The 14,507-nt window shown below is 46.6% G+C and overlaps 1 protein-coding gene across 2 annotated transcripts in view; it reads right to left on the bottom strand.

The window, feature by feature from the left end:
* The window catches only part of LOC121547742 (vinculin), a 67,039-nt gene that overhangs the window by 31,391 nt on the left and 21,141 nt on the right, over positions 1 to 14,507 (bottom strand). For both annotated transcript variants that reach the window (XM_041859157.2, XM_041859158.2), the window contains exons 2-6: positions 13,289 to 13,359; positions 7,504 to 7,654; positions 2,113 to 2,221; positions 1,584 to 1,706; positions 1,149 to 1,309 (exon numbers count right to left, since the gene is read on the bottom strand). In XM_041859157.2, the coding sequence (XP_041715091.1) occupies positions 1,149 to 1,309; positions 1,584 to 1,706; positions 2,113 to 2,221; positions 7,504 to 7,654; positions 13,289 to 13,359 (615 nt within the window). The remainder of the gene's footprint in view (positions 1 to 1,148; positions 1,310 to 1,583; positions 1,707 to 2,112; positions 2,222 to 7,503; positions 7,655 to 13,288; positions 13,360 to 14,507) is intronic.

Genomic DNA, 14,507 nt, shown 5'->3' with positions numbered 1-14,507 from the left:
CAATGTCTACACTGTATTTCTGATCAATTTTATGTTATTTTAATATACCAAAAAATTGCTTTTCTTTAAAAAACAAGGACATTTCTAAGTGACCCCAAACTTTTGAACGGTAGTGTACATCGGAGAGGAGAGTGGGGTGACAGGGGAAAGAGGAGAGTGGGGTGGCAGGGGAAAGAAATCCAGCAGTTTGAGACTGAGCATGCTAACCAGGAAGAGTTGAAGCAGTTTTCACTGAGCAGGTATCTAACTGAAAGAGAGACATGAGAGAGAGTGTCATGAGAGAGAGCGAGAGAGAGAGTCAGAGAGAGAGAGAGAGAGAGAGAGAGAGGAGAGAGAGAGAGAGAGAGAGAGAGAGAGAGAGAGAGAGAGAGAGAGAGAGAGAGAGAGAGAGAGAGAGAGAGAGAGAGAGAGAGAGAGAGAGAGAGAGAGAGAGAGAGAGAGAGAGCCTATGCATACCTGCTTAAATGGAAATTAGGACCCTGTGTCTGTGGTCATGTTAAATCTTCAAATAGCAATGTAACAGCCAGCCATTTTAGACAAATGAGCCACCTCAAAATGGGCTCATCCAAAAGAAACATAAAAACATGAGTCATTTTACTAACACTGAGAAGTAAAATTGGCATCACACGAAAACCTGTCCAGGCTGCGGAGAGCTCTTCTCCCACAGCATTCTGGGAGTGTTTATGTGTATGCGAGCGCACGGTGTACAGCGCATGTGAGCGCACGTGGGTGTTTAGCAGACCAAGCTTTGACAGTGACTGTTTTCAGCCTTCAATCCCAATACAGATCCAGATCCAAGCAAACTCACACTGGACACAAAAAAAACACATCGCTTTCTTTACTTTCTTTAGCTGTAGTAGTAATGTTCTAATGTTCAGCGAGTGACTGGCCAAAGCATTTACCCTCTTCCTTGCCTGAGACGAGCAGCTCTCGAGGGTTGACGTGTGTGTGCGTGGGAGAGAGAGTTCCAAAGGCGAGCTCTTGGGTGAAGTTTCCCCCGGGTACAGATCCAGCATCAGCATCTTTCCCCCAATCCTAACATTAACCGTTAATGCAAAACTGACCCAAGATCAGCGGCTAGGGGGAAACTTCACCCAACACCGGCCAAAGTCAACCCTGGGGGGTGTGGTTCTAGCTAAGCTCCGTACCTTGTTGGCCCAGGCGTCTTCGTCCCAGGAAGTGAGCTGCAGCACCCTGATGATCTCGTTGATCTCAGCGCTCATCTTCTCGAAGGTGAAGTTTCTGTTCTTCAGAGACTCCTCTACCCCCTGGCTGCCGGACGTCTTGGTCGTCACAAATATCTTGATACCTGTAGCAACACCACAACAACAGTGATCATCAGTTAGATGTATAGATAACTGTGAAGATCCAGTATTATTCGGTTAGAAAAACAGTCCTGTATTTGATCTAGTGGTAAAGCTGCTGACTCTGCATTCCCACTGGCAACAGGGGATCTAGCCCCATCTCAACCTTTCCTGTCTATGTCCATCTCCCTCTCTACATTCCCTCTGTACTCTCATAAATAATACTAATATGAATGATCTTTAGAGAGGAGAGAAGAGGTAGGAGGAGGAAGCAGTCACCTGAGATGAGGACAGGGAGCAACTCTTTGACCGTGTTCATGGAGTTGACCAGCATCACGCGGTGTTCCTGGTGGGTCAGCTCCTGCTGTCTCTCGTCAATCATCTTGGCCATCTTCGTCATCCCTGGACAGGAACAACCACACAAAGGACCAGTTATATAACACGCTTCTCTCAAGTCATTTCCACTTCTGGTCAACAGGCCACCCATGCAGAGACCATCAAGTAATTCATCAAATCATGACGTCAACACAGCATTCGCACTGGGGATACCAATATTAACATTTATGCATTCACTGTAATCGCTTTGGATAAAATTTGTCAGCTAAAATGGCAAATATTGTTATTATGCATTATTTTATTAAAGTAATCTCCGTAGTCATGGTAACTATGCGGTTATGACTGTGATATGTGGTTATCTTACCCGTCTACCTTTATGATGAATGCATTAACGTAAGTGGCTCTGGATAAGAGCGTCTGCTAAATTACTAACACGTCAAAGTAAATGTAACTTTTAAAAAAGGGGGCTGACCAGGTCCCAGGTTCTTCGTGTATGTGATCAGATCCTCCATGGATTCCACCACCTCCGCCACGGTTAGGTACTCCAGGATACCTTTGCACACACGGATGATTTTACGAACCTGCAATTGATCAAAAGAACACGAAACAGGATCAATCGTCTATATCGCTCAATATCTAGATTGCTTCTTAGCGGAAACTAGATTTGGAAATCTGATTTGAAGTCAGATCTGTATCTTTTAGCGTTTTGTGCCATACCTTTTGCCTCAATCTATACTGAACAAAAATACGGAAAAAAATAGATTTTACTGAGTTAAAGGGAATCAGTCAATTGAAATAAATGCATTAGGCCCTAATCCATGCTACATGCATTGGTCAGTCTAAAACCATTTTCAGTTTGATGTCTGAATTACCGCTGAAAGTGATTATTTTGTAGTGATTATGCTAATGTATTATTATTACATTACCACACCAAGGAAATGACAAGCTTTCCCTTGTAAAAGAGGTCATCTGACCTCAACTGGACTAGATAAATAAAGGGTTAAGACACCACCATCAGTACAGTAGCTTGTTAATGAGGCCTGGTGATAATGCTGTGCTAATGACATTCCTGCCCTGCCAGCTACTGACCAGCTGCATGTGTGTGTGTGTGTGCGTGTGCGTGTGCGTGTGTGTGTGTGTGTGTGTGTGTGTGTGTGCACGTGTGTGTGTGTGTGTGTGTGTGCTGTTACTGTGCGCCTCTCCTCTCCCAATCCCAGTGCTGCTGTATAAGCAATTTCGCTGGCTAAGTCCCGAATGGCACCCTATTCCTTATACAGTGCACTAAATAGGGAATACGGCACCATTTGGGATGAAGCCCCTGGCTACCTGTCTCTAAACGGTGTACTGTTTTACTGTCCCTGAGCCCAGCTGCCTGTCTCTAAACGGTGTCCTGTTTTACTGTCCCTGAGCCCAGCTGCCTGTCTCTAAACGGTGTCCTGTTTTACTGTCCCTGAGCCCAGCTGCCTGTCTCTAAACGGTGTCCTGTTTTACTGTCCCTGAGCCCAGCTGCCTGTCTCTAAACGGTGTCCTGTTTTACTGTCCCTGAGCCCAGCTGCCTGTCTCTAAACGGTGTCCTGTTTTACTGTCCCTGAGCCCAGCTGCCTGTCTCTAAACGGTGTCCTGTTTTACTGTCCCTGAGCCCAGCTGCCTGTCTCTAAACGGTGTCCTGTTTTACTGTCCCTGAGCCCAGCTGCCTGTCTCTAAACGGTGTCCTGTTTTACTGTCCCTGAGCCCAGCTGCCTGTCTCTAAACGGCGTCCTGTTTTACTGTCCCTGAGCCCAGCTGCCTGTCTCTAAACGGTGTCCTGTTTTACTGTCCCTGAGCCCAGCTGCCTGTCTCTAAACGGTGTCCTGTTTTACTGTCCCTGAGCCCAGCTGCCTGTCTCTAAACGGCGTCCTGTTTTACTGTCCCTGAGCCCAGCTGCCTGTCTCTAAACGGTGTCCTGTTTTACTGTCCCTGAGCCCAGCTGCCTGTCTCTAAACGGTGTCCTGTTTTACTGTCCCTGAGCCCAGCTGCCTGTCTCTAAACGGTGTCCTGTTTTACTGTCCCTGAGCCCAGCTGCCTGTCTCTAAACGGTGTCCTGTTTTACTGTCCCTGAGCCCAGCTGCCTGTCTCTAAACGGCGTCCTGTTTTACTGTCCCTGAGCCCAGCTGCCTGTCTCTAAACGGCGTCCTGTTTTACTGTCCCTGAGCCCAGCTGCCTGTCTCTAAACGGTGTCCTGTTTTACTGTCCCTGAGCCCAGCTGCCTGTCTCTAAACGGTGTCCTGTTTTACTGTCCCTGAGCCCAGCTGCCTGTCTCTAAACGGTGTCCTGTTTTACTGTCCCTGAGCCCAGCTGCCTGTCTCTAAACGGTGTCCTGTTTTACTGTCCCTGAGCCCAGCTGCCTGTCTCTAAACGGTGTCCTGTTTTACTGTCCCTGAGCCCAGCTGCCTGTCTCTAAACGGTGTCCTGTTTTACTGTCCCTGAGCCCAGCTGCCTGTCTCTAAACGGTGTCCTGTTTTACTGTCCCTGAGCCCAGCTGCCTGTCTCTAAACGGTGTCCTGTTTTACTGTCCCTGAGCCCAGCTGCCTGTCTCTAAACGGTGTCCTGTTTTTGTCCCTGAGCCCAGCTGCCTGTCTCTAAACGGTGTCCTGTTTTACTGTCCCTGAGCCCAGCTGCCTGTCTCTAAACGGTGTCCTGTTTTACTGTCCCTGAGCCCAGCTGCCTGTCTCTAAACGGTGTCCTGTTTTACTGTCCCTGAGCCCAGCTGCCTGTCTCTAAACGGTGTCCTGTTTTACTGTCCCTGAGCCCAGCTGCCTGTCTCTAAACGGTGTCCTGTTTTACTGTCCCTGAGCCCAGCTGCCTGTCTCTAAACGGTGTCCTGTTTTACTGTCCCTGAGCCCAGCTGCCTGTCTCTAAACGGTGTCCTGTTTTACTGTCCCTGAGCCCAGCTGCCTGTCTCTAAACGGTGTCCTGTTTTACTGTCCCTGAGCCCAGCTGCCTGTCTCTAAACGGTGTCCTGTTTTACTGTCCCTGAGCCCAGCTGCCTGTCTCTAAACGGTGTCCTGTTTTACTGTCCCTGAGCCCAGCTGCCTGTCTCTAAACGGTGTCCTGTTTTACTGTCCCTGAGCCCAGCTGCCTGTCTCTAAACGGTGTCCTGTTTTACTGTCCCTGAGCCCAGCTGCCTGTCTCTAAACGGTGTCCTGTTTTACTGTCCCTGAGCCCAGCTGCCTGTCTCTAAACGGTGTACTGTTTTACTGTCCCTGAGCCCAGCTGCCTGTCTCTAAACGGTGTACTGTTTTACTGTCCCTGAGCCCAGCTGCCTGTCTCTAAACGGTGTCCTGTTTTACTGTCCCTGAGCCCAGCTGCCTGTCTCTAAACGGTGTCCTGTTTTACTGTCCCTGAGCCCAGCTGCCTGTCTCTAAACGGTGTCCTGTTTTACTGTCCCTGAGCCCAGCTACCTGTCTCTAAACGGTGTCCTGTTTTACTGTCCCTGAGCCCAGCTGCCTGTCTCTAAACGGTGTACTGTTTTACTGTCCCTGAGCCCAGCTGCCTGTCTCTAAACGGTGTACTGTTTTACTGTCCCTGAGCCCAGCTGCCTGTCTCTAAACGGTGTACTGTTTTACTGTCCCTGAGCCCAGCTGCCTGTCTCTAAACGGTGTACTGTTTTTACTGTCCCTGAGCCCAGCTGCCTGTCTCTAAACGGTGTACTGTTTTACTGTCCCTGAGCCCAGCTGCCTGTCTCTAAACGGTGTCCTGTTTTACTGTCCCTGAGCCCAGCTGCCTGTCTCTAAACGGTGTACTGTTTTACTGTCCCTGAGCCCAGCTGCCTGTCTCTAAACGGTGTACTGTTTTACTGTCCCTGAGCCCAGCTGCCTGTCTCTAAACGGTGTCCTGTTTTACTGTCCCTGAGCCCAGCTGCCTGTCTCTAAACGGTGTCCTGTTTTACTGTCCCTGAGCCCAGCTGCCTGTCTCTAAACGGTGTACTGTTTTACTGTCCCTGAGCCCAGCTGCCTGTCTCTAAACGGTGTACTGTTTTACTGTCCCTGAGCCCAGCTGCCTGTCTCTAAACGGTGTACTGTTTTACTGTCCCTGAGCCCAGCTGCCTGTCTCTAAACGGTGTACTGTTTTACTGTCCCTGAGCCCAGCTGCATGAACAGATAAACAGCCTGTCAGTGCTAACTGATGACTCCTCCCTACTGAGTCTTGCTGACTGCTGCAGACAGCTACCGCCTGTTTCTACTGCCTGTTTCTACCGCCTGTTTCTACTGCCTGCTGCTGTGCTCGCTGAGAGTTGATGTCTGGTGATTTCTATAACAGGGGAGGAGAGAGGGAGGGATGACGAGAGAAGGATGGGAGTTAATGGATGGATGGAGGGTAATGGATGGAGGGTGATGGATGGGGGGTGATGGATGGATGGATGGATGGGGGGTGATGGATGGATGGATGGGGGTGATGGATGGATGGATGGGGGTGATGGATGGATGGATGGGGGGTGATGGATGGATGGATGGGGGGTGATGGATGATTGGGGTGATGGATGGATAGGGTACGGTACTCTATTATACTCTACGGTACTCCACTCTACGGTACTCCACTCCACTCTACTCTCCACTCCACTCTACTCTCCACTCCACTCTCCACTCCACTCTCACTCCACTCTCCACCCTCTCCACTCTCCACTCTACTCTCCACTCCACTCTACTCTCCTCTCCACTCCACTCTACACTCCACTCCACTCTACTCTCCACTCCACTCTACTGTACTCTCCACTCTACTGTACTCTCCACTCTACTGTACTCTCCACTCTACTCTACTCTCCACTCTACTCTACTCTCCACTCTACTCTACTCTCCACTCTACTCTACTCTCCACTCTACTCTCCACTCTACTCTACTCTCCACTCCACTCTCCACTGTACTCTCCACTCTACTGTACTCTCCACTCTACTGTACTCTCCACTCTACTGTACTCTCCACTCTACTGTACTCTCCACTCTACTGTACTCTCCACTCTACTGTACTCTCCACTCTACTGTACTCTCCACTCCACTCTACTCTCCACTCCACTCTACTCTCCACTCCACTCTACTCTCCACTCCACTCTACTCTACTCTCCACTCTACTCTACTCTCCACTCTACTCTCCACTCTACTCTACTCTCCACTCCACTCCACTCTCCACTCCACTCTCCACTCCACTCTACTGTACTCTCCACTCTACTGTACTCTCCACTCCACTCTACTCTCCACTCCACTCTACTCTCCACTCCACTCTACTCTCCACTCCACTCTACTCTCCACTCCACTCTACTCTCCACTCCACTCTACTCTCCACTCCACTCTACTCTCCACTCTACTCTCCACTCTACTCTCCACTCCACTCTACTCTCCACTCCACTCTACCACTCCCTCCACTCTACTCTCCACTCTACTCTACTCTCCACTCTACTCTACTCTCTACTCTACTCTACTCTCCACTCTACTCTACTCTCCACTCTACTCTACTCTCCACTCTACTCTACTCTCCACTCTCCACTCCACTCTCCTCTCCACTCTACTCTCCACTCTACTCTCCACTCTACTCTCCACTCTACTCTCCACTCTACTCTACTCTCCACTCTCACTCTACTCTCCACTCTACTCTCCACTCTACTCTCCACTCTACTCTACTCTCCACTCTACTCTACTCTCCACTCTACTCTACTCTCCACTCTACTCTCCACTCCACTGTACTCTCCACTCTACACTCTACTGTACTCTCCACTCTACTCTCCACTCCACTCTACACTCCACTCTACTCTCCACTCCACTCTACTCTCCACTCTACACTCTACTCTCCACTCTACTCTACTCCACTCCACTCCACTCTACTCTCCACTGTACCTCAGCCTCGTCGAAGGTCAGCAGCAGGTCCGAGGTGCCAGAGAGGATGCCCCGGGAGCCGTCGATGAGGTAATCTCGAGCAGGGACGGAGTAAGGGTCTGCTTTCAACATGGACGCTGCCTGCACCAGCTTGGTGCATGCAGTCTCCACCCTGAGAGAGGGAAAGAGGAACAATGTAAAACAATACTGTAACATAGCTCGTTAAGGCATCAGCTAGACAATGCTAATGATCAGGAGCGGGTCTCTAAGAGCCAGTTGGGCATCAAGTATGATTTCAGCCAATTTCCTGTTGTTGAACGGGATCAAGGATAAAAGCGTCTATACATAGCTGCAGTGTGTCTAGATGGAACACTACTGCTGACCTGACGACAAAGAAAACATCCCTTTCTTTCATGTTTGAAACACACAGCAAAAATGTCTCCCATTGTAAATCACTATACTGCCTGCCATCAAATACTGCAAGGCAATCAGATGAAGCCCAAGGCCAATAAGAGGGAGCTTTTTTATTCTCTCACTATACTGTGCCTTGCAAAAGTATTCATCCCCCTTGGCGTTTTTCCTATTTTGTTGTATTACAACCTGTAATTTAAATGGATCTTTATTTGGATTTCATGTAATGGACATACACAAAATAGTCCAAATTGGTGAAGTGAGATGAAAAAAATTACTTGCATATGTATTCACCCCCTCTGCTATGAAGCCCCTAAATAAGATCTGGTTCAACCAATTACCTTCAGAAGTTAAATTAGTTAAATAAAGTCCACCTGTGTGCAATCTGAGTGTCACATGATCTCAGCATATATACACCTGTTCTGAAAGGCCCCAGAGTCTGCAACACCACTAAGCAAGGGGCACCACCAAGCAAGCGGCACCATGAAGACCAAGGAGCTCTCCAAACAGGTCTGGGACAAAGTTGTGGAGAACTACAGATCAGGGTTGGGTTTAAAAAAAATAACTTTTAACATCCCACGGAGCACCATTTAAATCCATTATTAAAAAATTGAAAGAATATGGCACCACAACAAACCGGCCAAGAGAGGGCCGCCCACCAAAACTCACGGACCAGGCAAGGAGGGCATTAATCAGAGAGGCAACAAAGAGACCAAAGATAACCCTGAAGGAGCTGCAAAGCTCCACAGCGGAGATTGGAGTATCTGTCCATAGGACCACTTTAAGCCGTACACTTCACAGAGCTGGGCTTTACGGAAGAGTGGCCAGAAAAAAGCCATTGCTTAAAGAAAAAAATAAGCAAACACGTTTGGTGTTCGCCAAAAGGCATGTGGGAGACTCCCCAAACATATGGAAGAAGGTACTCTAATCAGATGAGACTAAAATTGAGCTTTTTGGCCATCAAGGAAAACGCTATGTCTGGCGCAAATCCAACACCTCTCATCACCCTGAGAACACCATCCCCACAGTGAAGCATGGTGGTGGCAGCATCATGCTGTGGGGATGTTTTTCCATCAGCAGGGACTGGGAAACTGGTCAGAATTGAAGGAATGATGGATGGCGCTTAATACAGGGAAATTCTTGAAGGAAATCTGTTTCAGTCTTCCAGAGATTTGAGACTGGGACGGAGGTTCACCTTCCAGCAGGACAATGACCCTAAGCATACTGCTAAAGCAACACTCGAGTGGTTTAAGACACACATTTAAATGTCTTGGAATGGCCTAGTCAAAGCCCAGACCTCAATCCAATTGAGAATCTGTGGTATGACTTAAAGATTACTGTACACCTGCGGAACCCATCCAACTTGAAGAAGCTGGAGCAGTTTTGCCTTGAAGAATGGGTAAAAATCCCAGTGGCTAGATGTGCCAAGCTTATAGAGACATACCCGAAGGGACTTGCAGCTGTAATTGCTGCAAAAGGTGGCTCTACAAAGTATTGACTTTGGGGGGGTGAATAGTTATGCACGCTCAAGTTTTCTGTTATTGCTTTTTTGTTTCACAATAAAAAATATTTTGCATCTTCAAAGTGGTAGGCATGTTTTGTAAATCAAATGATACAACCCCCCCCAAAATCCATTTTAATTCCAGGTTGTAAGGCAACAAAATAGGAAAAATGGCAAGGGGGTGAATACTTTCGCAAGCCACTGTATCTATAATATAACATCTCTGATCATCTCTCACTATATCTAATATAATATAACATCTCTGATCATCTCTCACTATATCTATAACATAACATCTCTGAGCAGGTTTGATGAAAATGGCCTCAGTGGTGTACTGCTACTGAAGAGAAGATAAAGTGAATTTAAGAAACCTGCTAGTCAGCAAAACAAAGGCAGGCTCTATATCATAGCCCAAGCCTCATACGTGCTGTATATGTACAGAATGCATGTATGTATTTATGTATGTATGTATGCATGTACAGTACCAGTCAAAAGTTTGGACACACCTACTCATTCAAGGGTTTTTCTTTATTTTTTATATGTTTTACATTGTAGAACAATAGTGAAGACATCAAAACTATGGAATCATGTAGTAACCAAAAATTGTTAAACAAATCAAAATATATTTTATATTTGCGATTCTTCAAATAGCCACCCTTTGCCTTGATGACAGCTTTGCACACTCTTGGCATTCTCTCAACCAGCTTCACCTGGAATACTTTTCCAACAGTCTTGAAGGAGTTCCCACATATGCTGAGCACTTGTTGGCTGCTTTTCCTTCACTCTGCCGTCCGACTCATCCCAAACCATCTCAATTGGGTTGAGGTCGGGGGATTGTGGAGGCAAGGTCATCTGATGCAGCACTCCATCACTCTCCTTCTTGGTCAAATAGCCCTTACACAGCCTGGAGGTATGTGGGGTCATTGTCCTGTTGAAAAACAAATGATAGTCCCACTAAGCCCAAACCAGATGGGATGGCGTATCGCTGCAGAATGCTGTGGTAGCCATGCTGGTTAAGTGTGCCTTGAATTCTAAATTAATCACAGACAGTGTCACCAGCCAAGCACCCCCACACCATCACACCTCCTCCTCCAATTCGGTCTCCAGACCAAAGGACACATTTCCACCGTTCTAATGTCCATTGCTTGTGTTTCTTGGCCCAAGCAGGTCTCTTCTTCATATTGGTGTTCTTTAGTAGTGGTTTCTTTGCAGCAATTCGACCATGAAGGCCTGATTCACACAGTCCCCTCTGAACAGTTGATAGAGATATGTCTGTTATTTGAACTCTGTGAAGCATTTATTTGGGCTGCAATTTCTGAGGCTGGTAACTCTAATTAACTTGTCCTCTGCAACAGAGGTAACTCTGGGTCTTCCATTCCTGTGGCGGTCCTCATGAGAGCCAGTTTCTTCATAGCGCGTGACGGTTTTTGCGACTGCACTTGAAGAAACTTTCAAAGTTCTTGAAATGTTCCGGATTGACTGAACTTCAAGTCTTAAAGAAATTATGGACTGTTGTTTCTCTTTGCTTATTTGAGCTGTTCTTGCCATAATATGGACTTAGTATTTCTCCAAATAGGGCTATCTTCTGTATACCCCCCCCACCTTGTCACAACACAACTGATTGGCTCAAACGCATTAAGAAGGAAAGAAATCCCACAAATTATCTTTTAAGAAGGCACACCTGTTAATTGAAATGCATTCCAGGTGACTACCTCATGAAGCTGGTTGAGAGAATGCCAAGAGTGTGCAAAGCTGTCAAGGCAAAGGGTGGCTATTTGAAGAACCTCAAATATAAAACATATTTTGATTTGTTTAACACTTTTTTGGTTAATACGTGATTCCATGTGTTATTTCATAGTTTTGATATCTTCACAATTATTCTACAGTGTAAAAAATATTTAAAATAAAGAAAAACCCTGGAATGAGTAGGTGTGTCCAAACTTTTGACTGGTAGTGAATGTATATATATCATCAAACCTCCAATCCTACAGTACGATACAGGCAACAAGCCAAAGATATGTTGGCTTGTTGTTCAAATTCCCACAGAATCCTGACTTCCTACTAAAGCCTGAGGACCAAACACTCTTCTTCTCTGTTTAAGAGGGAACTACCATTATCAGTTATTTCCACAGGAAGGCAAGGCACTGTGTGTGCAGGCAGGGCCAGACAAGAGGAGCTCAGTTTGAGTTTCCATTATGGCTAAGGCAGAATGGTCGCTGGTCTCTTGAAGCCTCTGGTAACTGGTAATGCATGTGTATATTAAAACAGGAAGTGACGCTAGGACGCTGGGGGTCTCGGAGTCTAGTTTGTAGTGTAGTGCTGTTAGCAACGCCAGGGTCGTGTGTTCAATTCCCACTGGGGTCACATATAAATGCATGCGCTCAACTGTAAGTCGTATTATGTAACGTATAATGCATATAATATTATATATGTTATGTTAGTGCAGCCAGCAGTGTCCTTCAGCAGCATGCAGTACACTAGGCCAGACTACACAGTCATGCTATGTTACATTACAGAACCAGTCCAGGACCTATGCACCCGCTAATTATAGTGAAGGACTCGCGCACCCGCACGCACGCACGCACGCACCACTATATATAGTTAAAGGACACACATTCCAGCATGTGTATCGGATGGATGACGACAGGGTGACGATGTCACTTCAAGGCGCCTCCGTGACCTCTATGACCTACGCCTGCCAATTGCTTTTCATCCATGACCTTGTTGGGTGTCCCGTGACCCCCTGACTCTCCTGTATTACTGGGTTCTGTTGACTGAGCAGAGGTGACATGGTTGAGTGTGCATTGGCTAAGAATGGATGGCAGAGTCACAGCCAAGCAGCTGGGCTTGGAGGAGATTATTGAGTAGGAAGAGATCTTAGGAAGAGAAAAAAATAAAATGTCCCTCTTGATTCATTCATTCAGGGAGTGACTTATTGTAAGACTACTGTTTAAAATGAGAAAATGTGATATATGTCCAAAGAAAATGACTGTCTGAAAATATAATTGTAATAGTTCTCTCTAGGGGCTTTGGGTTGAGGTTAACCAAGAGCAGCTGTCCACGAAGGAAGACCAAATAGAACCCTACCACAGTTCCTTCCTGCTTCCTCCTTTAGTGAGGAGTCCCTCCCTAGAGTCCCTCCCTGGACAAATAGTAGCCTATGAGGCAGCCAGCCTCCCATAGCAGCAGCCAGCGCCCCAATACAGTGTTTATAATACGCCATAGTAGGGTAGGACTGTCTAAGCCACCACTAGCAGCAGCCGGTGCCCCAACACACAGAGAGCGAGAGAAACTAGAGGGAGAGAGAGAGACGAGAGAGAGAGAGAGAGAGAGAGAGAGAGAGAGAGAGAGAGAGAGAGAGAGAGAGAGAGAGAGAGAGAGTGAGAGAGAGAGAGAGAGAGAGAGACTAGAGGGAGAGAGAGAGAGAGAGAGAGAGAGAGAGAGAGAGAGAGAGAGAGAGAGAGAGAGAGAGAGAGACTAGAGGGAGAGAGAGAGAGAGAGAGAGAGAGATACTAGAGGGAGAGAGAGAGAGAGAGAGAGAGAGAGAGAGAGAGAGAGAGAGAGAGAGAGAGAGAGAGAGAGAGAGAGAGAGAGAGAGTAGAGGGAGAGAGCGAGAGAGATACTAGAGGGAGAGAGAGAGAGAGAGAGAGAGAGAGAGAACAGGACACAGAGAGAGAGAGGGAGAGAGAGAGGGAGAGAGAGAGAACAGGACACAGAGAGAGAGAAAGAAAGAGTACAGTACACAACACAACACAGAGGTTGAGACTCATCATCGTTGCTGTAAATGTCTAAATTGGATCAGGCTGTTAGATAGACTGGTAAATAAGGTAAATAAGGTAATACAGTTTATGGGCTGATAGTTAAGGAGAATAATTATATCCTTCATCTACATACTTGATGAAAGCTGGAGGCATGTCTCTCTTCATTATCTGGTCTTCTGTAGTCTGGACAGTGTCTTTCCCCACCTAGAACACAACAGGAAAACAGGGAGAGCACATTAACTCACATGAACACATGCTGTAGGGCCAGTTTCCCAGACACAAATGTACCCTACTCATAGACTAAGTATATTACTTTTATATTAGCTAATGGAGATTCTCCATTGACCATCTGGTTCCGAGAAACCTGCACATGAAACAAGTCATGTAAATGTTTTTAACCTTTGTTCTTTAATAATGTACATGTATTGCTACATAATGTTAGAAAATGATGATATCAAATCAAATTGTATTTGTCACATGCGCCGAATACACCTTACAGTGAAATACTTACTTACAAGCCCTTAACCAACAATGCAGTTTTAAGAAAAAAAAGTGTTAAGTAAAAAATAGATAAGTAAAATAACAAATAATGAAAGAGCAGCAGTAAAATAACAGTAGCGAGGCTATATACAGGGGGTACCGGTACAGAGTCAATGTGTGGGGGCACAGGTTAGTTGAGGTAATTGAGGTAATATGTACATGTAGGTAGAGTTATTAAAGTGACTATGCATAGATAATAAACAGAGAGTAGCAGCATAAAAGAGGGGGTGGGGGGGAACAATGCAAATAGTCCGGGTAGCCATTTGATTAGCTGTTCAGGAGTCTTATGGCTTGGGGGTAGAAGCTGTTCAGGAGCCTTTTGGACCTAGGCTTGGTGCTCTGGTACCGCTTGCCGTGCGGTAGCAGAGAGAACAGTCCATGACTAGAGTGGCTGGAGTCTTATAAACCATTGTCTCAACACGCAGGTCACTGCAGGAGAGCCAGGGCAACACGCAGCACACAAAACACACACACTCACAGTGTAAAACAGCTGAACATCTCTCACACACACACACACAGCTACCATGACTCATAATCACCCAGTGTGACCTCAGCTATCAGACACAACCACACATGACGCCATGAGGAAACAAAACCATTCATACAAGACTTTTCCTTCATATCATTAGAAATTACACAGCAACAGCTGTAGTGTATATCGCTGGAGATGACAGCTTCTAGACTTTTCTACTGGTAAATGTTCATCATGTGAAACCCAGGGAGGGAACACCTCTACGTCTGTCTCTCTGTGCCAGTTAGTCTCTCCGTGAGCTCTGAGACTGAGTGCGAGCGAGGCTAGTTAATGTCTGACT

This window comes from Coregonus clupeaformis, chromosome 31 (assembly GCF_020615455.1).
Source record: "Coregonus clupeaformis isolate EN_2021a chromosome 31, ASM2061545v1, whole genome shotgun sequence".
NCBI lineage: Eukaryota > Metazoa > Chordata > Actinopteri > Salmoniformes > Salmonidae > Coregonus > Coregonus clupeaformis.
Note: the sequence above shows the minus strand (reverse complement) of the source record. Positions and strands in the feature narration are given on the sequence as shown.